Source organism: Plasmodium chabaudi (assembly GCF_900002335.3).
Source record: "Plasmodium chabaudi chabaudi strain AS genome assembly, chromosome: 7".
Lineage (NCBI taxonomy): Eukaryota > Apicomplexa > Aconoidasida > Haemosporida > Plasmodiidae > Plasmodium > Plasmodium chabaudi.
In genome coordinates, this window is record NC_030107.2 from 124,324 (window position 1) to 138,687 (window position 14,364).

Here is a 14,364-nt window from a genome sequence, read left to right on the forward strand (position 1 = left end):
CACTGTTTATAAGCTGGAAAAAGAACTAAACATACAATTGACAAGTAAACAAAAACAACATTACAAACAAATAAATACAAATAGCATTATAAAATATAGCATCAATTTTAAATGCTAAGAATGAAAAAAATATTTTGTAAATATTACACACATAAATATAGTAGGCTTTTATAAATTTTAAGGATATGATATTGAATATTTGTTAAAAACAAAATTTAAAAATGTTTCCATACACATATTTTTTATAGCAGGGTTGATATTAATTTGAACATATCCATACAAATTATAGATATTACTACAAACATTTTTATGCCATGTATAATTATGTTTTTTTTTGTCCTCCATATGTGTTGAATTGTAATTTGTTCTATCGTTTTCTTCTTTTAAGTGCTCATTTATTATTTGGCTTTTTTCCTGCCCATCTTTAGTACTAGTTTTTGGTAAATTTGTAATATGGCTTTTATTTCCTTTTTTCAAATAATTGCTATTATCTTGGTCATTCTCTCCTTTCTTTTTAATACTCTTGCCATCTTTTTTGATATTATTTACGCCTTTAACATTAGTTTCATTTCCACTTATATTATTTTCTCCATTGTTTAATTCATCAAAAAGTATGCAGTTATAAGACTGTATACCATTACAAGCATAATCTTGACTAATATATGGGAATATTAAAAGAGCTATTTGTTGCATTAATAAAAAAAAATCAATAAGTGTTAAACCTTGATTTTTGTTAATATATTTGCTAAAAAATACTTGTCTCGTATATAAGTATTCCAAATCATAGATATTCATTTTTTTTTTTTTTTTGCTCTTATACTTCATACTGTTATGCCCAATCATATTGAAATTTATCAAATTTGTTGAAGTTGAGACTAAGGAAAATGGGCAAAATATAGATGAATAATAATTATTATCATTATTATTATTGCTGACAATACTACTATGATTATTATTATCACTAATGAAACTATTACGGTTGCTACTTCTTTTTCCGTTTCTGATTTTCTTATTTGTGGTATTTTTCTTACACCCAATTTTTTCATTATTTTTTGTTGATTTATTATTTTTTGTCAAACTCTCTCTCTTAGAACGTAATAAAGAAAATTTGCTTATTTTTGTTTCTTCCTTTTTGCAATTTTGTTTATAATAATGATTTAATGAATTATCATTTCCATCATTGTTTGCATTAGAAAGACAGGAATTATTTGAACAATTTTTCTGAATATTAAAATCCCCATCTTGCTCTTTTTCTTTTTTCGATTTATCTACATCTGCATTCTTACCTTTAAAAATTTTACTAACAATTTGGTACATTTCATTTTCGTGAGAACTTTTATTTCCTTCGAATAAACTATTGAAAGTACTTGCAGGTATTTCGATGTTTTCAATTATTTTATTTATTTTCATATCTGCACACATGCATAGAAATGTATTTTTATCAATGTAGTATTCAACTCTTTTATTACATTTTTTTGCATTATTGTCATATTTTTTTAAAATAAAATCGAATAGCATGTAACAATCATTATATATTTTCATTTCTTTATAATAACTACTTGTTTCTTTTTTTAAATTTATGTATATATTTTTTTCTAATATATTATTTTTCAAAGGATGTAAAATATCTTTGCGAACTTTTGTATATGTTTTTTTAAAATCTAATGGTGTATTCTTATTATACAACTCATCAATATTACGTATTTCATTATTATTAATATACCTTATTCCAAGAACATTTAAACAATTCATATATTTATATAGACTACTTCTTATCATAATAAAATTCTCTATCTTCTTTTTATATATGCTATCACTAATATTTCTATAAATAGACTTACACATTTCAATATCATTATTTAAAAATTTATCTAACTGTATATCTTCTTGATTATCAATTTGTACATATGTTTCATTATTTAAAATGTTCGACTCAATTAATCCATCCTTTCTAGTCACTTTCCCATGATCAACGCTGGTATAACTAGCACCCGAATTGTTTACCATGTCATCTGATAAGTTGCCTGTCATATCTCCATGTACACTATTTTCTACGATCTCATTATTTTCAACTTCGTCGGAATTATTTCTACATCCATGAATTTCATTAATACAAAAACAACTATTACTATAATTATGAAACGAATTATCGCAACTATTGTCATCTCTTTTTATTTCTTGAGATATGGGTATATTGTTATTACTATTTCCCTTGAAATTATGTTGACTCATTTTAACGCCACCTGAATTTATTATTTTAGTATGCTGCTCTTTATTATCATCCGAAAAATTGATAGTATAATTATCTTTATTGTATTCTTCTGCTCCACCATAACTATTATTTTTATTTTTTATACAACCAATACTTTTTCTTAAAATATTTTCTCTATCACAATTCTCATCATTAATGACACATTCATCATCATTCTTATTCTTATTCCATTCTTTTTTCGTTTTTTCATTTTTGTTCAATTCATTAGTCTTTATTATTTTACTATCTTCATATTCTTTTTTACCTACTTCCCTATTTTCCATTTCTGTCTTATCCTCTTTCATCAAATTTTCATTTTTACTCACATCATTTTTAACATTGCTTGACAAGCTAAAACTACCAATGTCATTTTCATCTACACAGGTGTCAACATTGCTCATGTTTTCCTTTTTTAAAAATAACTTTTTTTTTTTTTTTGCTCCATTGTTTTTTTTAATAAAATTATTAATATCAATATTGGTTAAATTTTTATTTTCTAATTGATTATCTGCATTTTCCGCTTCCAAATTATCTCTATTACTATTTGATACAATCGAGTACTCACTTTTTATGCAACTTTTCCCAAGAATAGGAAAATGCTTGGTTGTGTTTATTTCACTTTTTAAATTTCCAGAATTATTATTATTTTTTTTTTTGTTACTACGAGCTAAAAGAAATTTAAATTTTTCTTTATGAGAATGATTATTTATTATCTTATTATCATACTTTTTTTTGTTTTCAGTTAGCCCTTTTATTATTTTATCATGGAAACTAAATATACTATTATTAGGCAGGTTATTTTGTGGATTTACTTTTACCCCACGTTTTTTATTGTTGCTACAATTATTGTTGAATGTAATGTTCTGTCTTCCTTTTTTCTCTACTTTATTATTATTACTATTAGTGGTAGTTATAGTTGAAATAGTATTTACACCATTTGTAATCCCTTTTTTACTTCTTTTTCTTAAATATTTTTGGTAAATTTTTTTGTATATTATTAAAAACATCTCACTTATTACAGGTTCCTTTACATACCTATCAAACATACTTTCTAATTGTATTTCAAAATTTGCATACCCTGGGTCTATATAATCTATCCTTAAAGAAGGATTCGAATTAACTTCCAACAACCACGCCTTTCCATTAGCGTCTAAAAGTATATCCAATCCAATTAATTGATAGAAATAAAAATTATTATTAAAATTATTTTTAATTTTTTCCTTAATATATGAATATATTGCTAACGAAGTTAAACATGTTATTTTTTTTATTTGTTTCCATATATCATCTATATCATAACCATTATTTTTTAAGTATATAAATACGTCACTTAACAGTTGTTTATTGTTGTTTTTATCATGTATATTCTTTTTTCTTACATATTTATCATTGTCTTTATTTATACTATAATTTGTCAAGTGCACAAATGTATTACAAATATATTGTTTCTTTTTTTTATATTCTTCTGTACATAGCCTTGCGAAACCAACTCTAGATATATATATTTTGGGATAATTTTTTCCTGGCAATAATAAAATATATATACGAAAATCAAATTTCTTTTTATACATCAATAATGGATTATCTATGTACCTTTGTATTATATAACAATTGTATCCATTTAATATATTGATATTAATATCACTATATTTATTGATTATTTTAACCCCTATCCCCATACTTCCACAATCTGGCTTCATAATATAATAATCTTTATTATTCCCATTCAAAATATATTTTATAATTTCTTTATTTTCAGGTAAGACAAATGTATTAGGATAAAAATCATATAAACTTGGAAAAATAAGTGATAAATGAGACAACAAAAATGTAAGCGCCTTCTTTTTAGTATACATATATAAAGACGGTATTCTATTTATTATTTTTTTCTTTTTCATATAATTATAATGATCAAAATCATTTATATTATATCCTATCCAATACAATATTCCTTTATTTGTATTATCAATACACTTTTTCCAATTTAATTTATTAATGCATGTGTGTATTAATACTCTTTCATATCTAGCTAATTTTGTATTTATTGTTATATTTTTCATTTTCAATAGTTTGCTCTTACTATTTAACTTAACTATATTATCTTTATTCCAAGGAAAATTATTTTTTTTTTTTAGCAAATTTGTTTTTATATCCTTTTTAGAACATAACTTTTCTGATACTTCGGAATGTTTACTTTCGATATCTGCATCATTTGCGGGTAAAAATATATTTCCATATTTGTTGCTATCACCACTACTACAGTTGTATATGTCATTTTCATCTGATTGGTTACTTTCGCTATTATTTTCGTCGCTATCTTTATCATTTTTGTCAAGCTCACTGCCACTATTGCTACTACTATCATTACTATCACGGCTGCAACTATCATTTTTAATAATATCCATATAGTTTCCATTAAACTTTTTATTATATTCTAAAACAGCGTTTCCTTTTTCGATTTTTCCATTTTTATAAAAATTCTCTGTATTGCTATTCTTTGGATAATTCTCTTTAGAATCTAATGAAGAACTATATCCGCTTATATTATTATTTGTTTGCTTATTAAAAACTGCTTCTTTTTTTTTTATTTCTGCATTTTTCTCCAAAGATATATGGCTTTCGTTGCTTTTATTTTGCATATCCTTAATTAAATTATTTCCATCTTTTTTATGTATTATTTCTTCAGAATAGGAAATACACTTTACATTAATAATATCGCTTTCATGTTCTGCTTTATTATTGTCAATGCTGGATGTGTATAATTCATCATTAAATGGATAATTGAACTTTTTGTTTAAAATTATCATATTTTTACCTTTTTCGATTTCCAATTCATTTCCATCATTTTCAATTTCGTTCTCTTCTCTTTCACCTTCCGTGTCTTTATGATTCTCTATTTCCGTATTTACATTTCTTAAACTATTTTTACTTGCTTCCTTTAAATACATATCACACCCCTTTTCATTTGAGGGCCATTTATTAATTTTAAGCTCCCCTTTTTTATTTATTTTCGATTTTTCGATTGCTGCCATGTTATTTAAATGATATTTATAGGAATCGGCTAGTGCTTCTTTACTATTTTTCTTTATTTGACTAATAGTAAATTTCTTTCCCTCTTTTATACCTATAGAATATCTTTCATTTTGGCAATTATTTAATCCTGCATTATATAATTTGTTTACATTATTAGCTTCATTACATGATAATTTGTTATTTTTTATAATTTTACCAATATCGGTATTACTATTGTGGCAAATATTTATGTTATTTTCTAGAAAGACATTATTTGGGATTAAACCAGTTTCGATAATTTTATCTTTTCCAATTACTGTATTATTTATTTCATATTCATTCCCCCCAGTTATTTTAATACTTCGATTTTCCTTCGCTTCGTTTTTAACTTTGTTAATATCTCCGCTGTACATAAAATTTTTATCACGAGTTAGGTGTAACAATTCATGCGTCTTTTCCTTTGATCTAAGATTATCATCTGCTATTTTATAAATATTTTCTTCATTATTATTTTTTGCTAATTCATTATAGTTTCCATTCGAATAATGAATATTATTAGCACATGCAATATGTCTTATATCTTTATTACTATCATAATTTATAGAATTCCATTTATTATATGGTTGGGATTCTGATATGCTTAAATTTTTTGCATTATAATTTATATAAGGGTCATTTAAATTTGTTCTATTTAAATGAGAGTATTTTATTCCAATAATATCAGTATTAGGTTTATTAGCGCATTTTTTTTGGTAGCTTTTGAATTTATCTGATAAATTTATTGTGCTATGATTTACATTTCCAATATTATAGTTAATGTTATTATAATTTTCATCTATTTTATTACATACATGAGATGTGCTTATAAAACTACAAGTATCTTGTGGTTTTACGAAATTCATAGTTGATTTCATTAAATACACCCCTTTATTGCTATCATAATAATAACCTTTAAGGTGTGCATTATCTTCAATGCGATGGAAATTAGGCTTATAATTATTCTTTATACCTTGCTCGTTATTAGCTGGAATATGATGAATATTCAAATAATCTTTTACTTTAATAAATTCATTATTTGGCTTATTCGCATCATTATCTCCGTTGTAATTAATTTTCTTAACAGCATCCTTACTCACACTTTTATTTTCATATCCATTCGTATTTCCATTTTTCAAACCATCGTTGCAATTTTCTTTGTAAAAGTTGTTATTTAAATTTTCCCTCTTGTCGTAAACATTACTATTATTTACTTCCTGGTTTATTTTTCCAGTTTTATAGTTATTATTGTAATTATAGCTTCCATTTATTTTATCGACAAAAGTAGAGTAAGTATAACAATGTTGCATATCCAAGTTTTGAGAATGCTTACTTAGTTCTATACTACCATTTTTTTTGTCGATATTTTTTTTATCGTTTAATATTTCCATAGCACTACTGTTGTTACACTTTATTTTGCCCTTTTCGATTTCTTCAACTTCATACAAATTATTCAAATGTGGCACATTAATATTTGTTAAATTATTAACATAAATTATTTCATCTTTTATTGGCTCAATATACAACATCTTATTGGTAAGTCCACCTTTAAATTTACTACTTTTATCACTTGGATTGTTGAAAAAATTCCCCTTATTTATTTTATTAAAATTCCTATTATCATTCTCATTTAATATTCTATTCCCCACATTATTCATTAACAAATTACTCCTAGGTAATTGATTTTTATCACCATATATATTAGTGCATTTTATATTACTAACATTCAATGCATGACTTTCATTCCCATTATTTGATATAATACCGCAACCATTTTTTTCATTGATATTATTTCTTATGTTTCTTCTATTTTCTATGTCATAGCTTTTTAATCCATTCCTAACTACATGTATATCTTCTCCAATTTCTTTGTCTAAACAGTTTTTTAAATTTTGATCATTAATAGTTGTTACTAAGCAATCTTTATTACTTTTTTCCGTTTCCATAACTTTCATATTTCTATTATTTCTATGTGAAATCGTTCTAATAAGAAAATTGGAATTTTCTTTTAAACTAGACTTATCAGAATTGGGGTCCAAAATATTTTCTCTCGTTTTCACAATTTGTACCTGGGATGCACTAGGTGGAATTATGTTACTGCATTGTTTTCTTTCGAATGAATTTTTAGTACTGGAATTTTTATCATAGTATATATTTTTTTCACTACTTTCCTTTTTTACAATATCAGCTAAATTGTTGTTTGATTGATCGATGTAGTATAAACTATTTACATTCATGTTTTGGTCTCCATTTTTTATTTCATTATGATTAATTTGGCTTAATGATCGGCCTGATTTTCCACTCTTCGTAATATTATTATATACTTCTTCGTTTTTATTTACAACATAAGCATGAGGTAATAAACCTATTGCATTATTTTCAAAATTATTGTTCCCAATTTTATAATCATCATTTTTTTTTCTAATAGACATATTATTTCCATCAGTATGATATTCATTTCCATAATTGTTTCTATTATTTTCACGATACAATCTTCCATTTTGTGGTAATTTCCTAGTTAAATTTGTATTATTTCCTAATATATAATTGCTTCCAATATATTTCTGCTTGTTTGTGATATTTTTTTCCGTATTCTTGATTACATTTCGAAAATGCTCTTTTTCTATAGGACAATTATATGAATTACACTCATTTGCTGAATGCGTACTCCCCCCATATTTTCCATTTTGAAACGTATAAGGATTATTCAAATGGTATGAATTAGTCATGCAATAAGTGTTATTATATACACTATTAATGCTCTTTACATATCTGCTATCATAATTGGCTTTCATTAGCCCATGAACTGAGCTAGCTTTTTTCTCGTGTTTCATAAAACTATTATTAGTAATATGAGTAGGTTTATTTAGCTCGTTTAATAATAATATGTTTCCTTTTCCATTTATATTTTGTATCACTGTTTTGCTCATTTCAATATTATTTTTTGTTATATTCTTTAATTCGCTACTCTTAGCTTCATCATTAGAACTGTTCTTTAACATTGTGGACATAATCACTTTTGACAGTTCTCCATTTTTTTGCGAATCATTTACATCATTGTTATTTTTATTCATAAACAGTTTACTAAACTTATTCATATTTCTTAAAAATTATCACATATACACACATGTATATATAACATATTTTAATTAAAACAAACAAAATGTCTCAAATATAATAACAACAAATAGAAATAATGTGTATGTATGTTCATATATTTGTAGAATACTTGTTTATATTTTAATGTTTTCTGGATCTTTACTCATTTCACTATATCCATAAAAAAACAAAAAAAATACATACAGACAATAAAGCTTAAGAAAAAATTGTATCTCTTTTAATAGGCACTAGTATCCTTATTTATTTGAGCTATTTGAATTCATATTCTGGTTACAAAAAAATATAATATTTGACAAACAATATTTATAATATGCAAATAAGTGCCTTTTTAAATTAAAAGTACCGAAATTTTAATCTCAATTTTTATTAGGTATACAAAATAAACCTCAAAAAATTAGATATTACAAACACGCATGGAATATGCATTATATAAATCAAGTAGTAAGGTCATAAAAAATAGAATTATACACAATTAAACCACGAAATACTATTAAATGCGTATAAGCCTCATTATGAAACAAACAAATACGATACTACTTTTTACTTTAATTTATATATATGCATATATATATTTTTGAGGTATAATAATAATTTTTTTAAATATTATTTTAAATTAAAATTTCCATCCATATTTTTTGACATAAGTAAACACATATTTTTAATATAAACAAAAAAGACGCGTCTTTTAAGTTACATATTATCTCATAATAATGGAACAAACCTACATATAACAATACAAAAAAATTATAAAATACAAGGAGAAAATGAAATATAGTTAAAACCTCATAACTACTGATTATTTATAGACCTTTATATTTTATTTTTATGCCAAATTTTAATTGCATGCCATATGCGTACAAAATACTTATAATACGTAGAAATCACAAGGAGATAAAAATTGTAAGAAAGTGACATGTAGACGTGTACATACAACATTTTTTTTTATTAAAGTATGAGAAAACACAAACAAATATAATCATTTCATTCATTTTAATAATATACATCCAAAAATTTAATAAATATATTTATATCTACATATAATAAACAATTTTTATCATATATATAAAATTATATTTACATTTATCACAAAAGAGTAGGGCCAACAAAAAATAGGGCAAGCATACGATTTAAGAACAAAATTGTATATAAACAAATTTTAACCTATAATAAAGAAAAAAATAGAAACATGGTTGTGAAAGTAAATTAGACTCACGATAAATACAAGGAATACCTTAAAAAATTATATACCTTATGAGCCCATCATTAAATAAATGAAAGGATAAGCCTGCATTTTAGTGCAAATATCCCATAAAAAATATATTCCCTAAATATAGACCAATCTATATATGATAATATATGCAATACATTATGCGAGCCCTTAAGAAAAAAGGAGTTATTATTCGTGCTTAAAACTTTTGGGCACTGCATTATTATTTTATTCCGTATTTTCATAAAATTATATAGATTAATAAATCCTGCATAATATTTTTGTAGACCTTTTCCATCATGTACTATTTACAAAACAAAAAGTACTCATCAATATTTGTATGATCATATTAATATTAGCAAAAATTGCATATAAACCGCTTTTTATTAATATGTGCATCCTTCCATGCCATAATGAAAGTTTATTTAATACTCATCATAATTTTTTAAAAAATAAGGCGCTATATATATCAATTAATTTTTACTTTTCAAAAATATACCCTTTTTTATGTATGTGAAGGTGCTAATATATTTTATTTTTATTAATTTTGATGTTTACGATTTTCTTTATATTCACATGAATATATAGAAAGAGAGAAAGACATATCATTTGCACATCATACACATTTCCATTATTTTTTTATTTTATTGCATATTTCTTTAAATTAAAAAAACATATAAACATAGAAAGGAATATATGCTTACAAAATATTCATATATATTGTTTTTTCCTTATACATATATCAAAATATAATGCTTTTAATGTAATATAATTTTTTTAAGACACGTAAATTCTTCATTTTAATAATGAAATTTAATCCGCTTTTGAGAACTGCCTTTATATAGTACACAACAATATTGTAATATGTGTTTTATTTGATTGCTTATTTTTGTATTATCAGAATATATTTTTTCCAATTTGAGTAGAATATTAGGGATTAAAATAAATATATTATTTAATGCATAAAAATTCTATAAAAATTTTGTAACAATAGAGGAATATATTTAGCTTATGCATATTATGCTTTCTATTGAATCTCAAAAAGATAATACAAAGAAAGACGCAAACAAAACATAGATATAAGTATAAAATATATGAATAAAAATACGAAAGTTCTATGCCTCAATTTTATCTCATTCAGTATTATATAAAATCCTAAGGCATATATATTCAAAATAAACCCAAATAAGTGCTGAATTCTTTTAAGACTAATTAATATATTCGAACTACTCTAGAATGAAGTCACAAATTATTAATTCTTTAATGACACTATTTAATAACGAATTGAAAGAAAACTTACTAAAATCAAGAAACAAAGAAGAGATTACTAATACCGTTTCGAATCTTATTAAAAACAATATAAAAGGTAAAAATATATGTAAAACATTAAAAATATAATAGCAAAAGCATAATAGACACACATTTTTATCCCATAAAAGCCTTTCAAATAAAATCACATGTTGCTTATTACTTTATTACATTAATAATTCAGCTATAACATCAAATAGATACAAAGTTGTCATTGAGATACTTCTTAACGAAAATAAAGGACAAGGCATTAAGTGTGTATTATAATATATATTTATTTATCCAATATACTCAATTTTTATTTATTATATAATTTAAACATGAAAAATGTAACCATTTACAAGCAATATAAAAATATTAAGATATTACATTAAGAGATCAATTATACTTTCTTATGTCTTATCCTTTTAGTGTTAGTACAAGGCTTTTCTATAACAATCAGTCTGATTTTTTTTTTAAAAAATTCATTGAGAATGTAATAATTTAAATAAAATGAAAAATAGTGCCCCTCATAAGTTCATTTCATAAAAATAATAGCATATATGCTTACCCAATTTATGCATTCATATAAGCATGTTTTATCCAGTAAAAATCGTATATTATATCTTATACAAAATATGTATGTTCTTAACAGAATGGCAAATTTTGTGTGGATATATGCCAAAGTGTAACATAATGAAACTATACATAAGTTTATTTTCACGTTACAAGAAAATTTTATTTTTTAAAAATTAATAAAATTTCATTGAGGAATACATTTATATATGTTTTTTATTCTAATGCTTTCCAGGAAACACATTATTGTTTTATAGTTGTTTATCTAATTCACGTATAAAGTAATATGAGAGAACAATAAACCCCCCTATTCTCATGTATACATTTGTTGAAGGACAAAAATTTGGTAAATTCCGTATAATACCATATTCTGTTTGTTTTTAAAATATGAATTCATCAAAATTGTTGGCCATTTTTTGAGCATACGTATTTAAATTTTTGTAAATGTAGCACATGAAATTAATAAGCCTCAAAAAATATGTTGCATATATAATATTTTTATTCTACACCTTTGAATATTGAACTTTAATATTTAAAAATTTTTTAATTGATTTTATATTTTTTTATTTTACTCATTCAAATGCATATATACATACCTTCATGCACCCATATCAACCTTTATAATGGTGTATATCCAATATGCTATTAATTATAAGCCATATATAATGTTTTAACACATAAAAGTGTAATGCTTTATATGTACACACAAATTTGATTATAAGCTCATTAAAAAAATTGTATAGTCCCTTTAGCATAAGCGATATTATGATAAAATGAAGGTAGGGCTTATTCATGTAAATGGTTCCTTCTTCATAATTTTTATTATTAAATTATATAAAAAATAAACAATAAAAATTTCAACTACATGATTTGCATGATAAAAAAATAATCTTATTCACTATTTTTATTTTTTTTTAAATATCACAAGGAATATACTTCGTTTGAATAAATCTACTTATATAAATGGTGTAATTTAATTAATATATTAACAATGACACATTTTCCATTTTAACACACCAATTTTAAAAGATATATATTTATGGGCTTATGTAAATTTGAAAAATATCAAAAAAATGAGGAAAAAAAAAAAATAAAATATACACCTTATTATATTCCTATCAAATAATATTTTTGTCTACATACAAAATAATCGCATGCTTAATAGAAATTAACATATTATATATAATAGTTTTCTTTCTTTGAAATTCAATATTTTTTATTTTTTTATTAATTCGCATGAAAATTTAAAAAATCCTATTTGTATGCATAATTATATTTACACTGTTTCATGCATGCAAAAGGGGACACAACGTTGTTTTTTTTTTAAATAAAAGTATACACCATATGAAGGAGAATTAAAAAAAAATTATAATATATAATCTCAAAAAACAAAGAATGTGCAATATTATAATTATAGGTTAAAAATGTAATAGCTTCCTGATCATATTTTATATTTTTTTATGTTGTAAGAACAGTTCTTTATATATAGAGAGAAAATGATAATTATATAAATTCAGAGAAAATTAATGAAAAATTCACATTATATTTCTTTTATTGAACTTTTTATTCATTTAAATTATATTTAATTCCTGAATTTTATGGGAATGATATAAATATTTCCGCCACTTTATTCATTTTATTACATAAATATATTATCGATTATGCATACATGCATAGAATCCTTTTTCCCTTTAGTGAATGCATATACCTTATAAATGAAACTATGAACACATGAAATCATATTAAAAGGATAATACCAACAATAAAAACCCATGCAAAAATCGTTCAACAATAATTAAATTAATTATGAACCCATGTAAAATATATTTTATAAAATGTTATTTCTTTCTATACATCTGTATATATTATGATGTGCACAGCATAAAGCTTCGAAAACAGGTTAATAAGAAGGAATGCGTAAAAGACGAAAAAGGTATCATAAAAAATGTACATGCAGGTCTCTTTGCATGTGGCTTTATTAAGTGATAACATTTATTTTTATAAAAAAGGAGCAAATAATAAAAACAGCGGCACACAAAAAATCAAATGCATATATATAGAAAGGGAAAAAAAAAGAAAGAAATATAGATACATGCATAAAACCAAAGGTTATAAACATAAGAGAAGCAACTTTTTTTGGTGTTTAATGCAAAACTTATTTTTATATTTTATATTAACTTAAATATCTCCAATACCCTTTTTAAAAAAATTAAGTGGTCTCATTTTCACATGCATATAAAAAAACGTATTTTTATTTTATTTTCGCTATATACTAGATTAAACCTAATAAATTTTTAGTAAAGCCTTAATGCACCTATATAAAAATGTATATGGGCATTTTCTTTTTTCTGCAATTATATATGCATTCCCACTAATTTTTTTCTCTTTTGGGGAATCAAAAACGGTATGCAAAGCTAAATAAGCACGTGCAATATGAAAATGACAATGCTCGATAAGAAAACGTTAAAATTCATGAAATTGTCTTTACACAATTATTTATTCATAAATATTTATATACTTCATTATTATCAATTACAGTTTCAATATATGTGTATCTTAAGTATTCTACAATATAATTTTTGTATGTATGTAAGAATATATATATATAATCATATAGAAAAATTCTCATTTTTTTTGATTAAAAAAATTAATATGGATACCCATTCAAAAAATATATATGCATGTACATATTGACATATGTATTCATTGTGAACAAATAAATCGTATGTTGCATATAATTAAAATAAATATCTATATATAGATATTTTTATCTTTTATAACCCATTTTTTAATATTAATAAATACGAGTTCATCTTTTTGCACGCTACATTATACAATGAACTTTTCCATTTTTTATTTTTTCAACATTTCCTTT

At 23.4% G+C, this 14,364-nt stretch overlaps 2 protein-coding genes across 2 annotated transcripts; one reads left to right on the top strand and one right to left on the bottom strand.

The window, feature by feature from the left end:
* Positions 1 to 177: 177 nt before the first annotated feature.
* PCHAS_0703100 (tubulin--tyrosine ligase, putative) lies at positions 178 to 8,397 on the bottom strand (the record flags this gene model as incomplete). The annotated part of the gene is made up of 1 exon (XM_016797590.1): positions 178 to 8,397. The coding sequence occupies one exon, from the start codon at positions 8,395 to 8,397 to the stop codon at positions 178 to 180; it is 8,220 nt and encodes a 2,739-aa protein (XP_016653527.1).
* A 2,465-nt stretch (positions 8,398 to 10,862) lies between these two features.
* PCHAS_0703200 (dynein light chain, putative) lies at positions 10,863 to 11,769 on the top strand (the record flags this gene model as incomplete). The annotated part of the gene is made up of 4 exons (XM_016797591.1): positions 10,863 to 10,992; positions 11,119 to 11,188; positions 11,346 to 11,409; positions 11,725 to 11,769. The coding sequence occupies 4 exons, from the start codon at positions 10,863 to 10,865 to the stop codon at positions 11,767 to 11,769; spliced, it is 309 nt and encodes a 102-aa protein (XP_016653528.1).
* Positions 11,770 to 14,364: the final 2,595 nt, after the last annotated feature.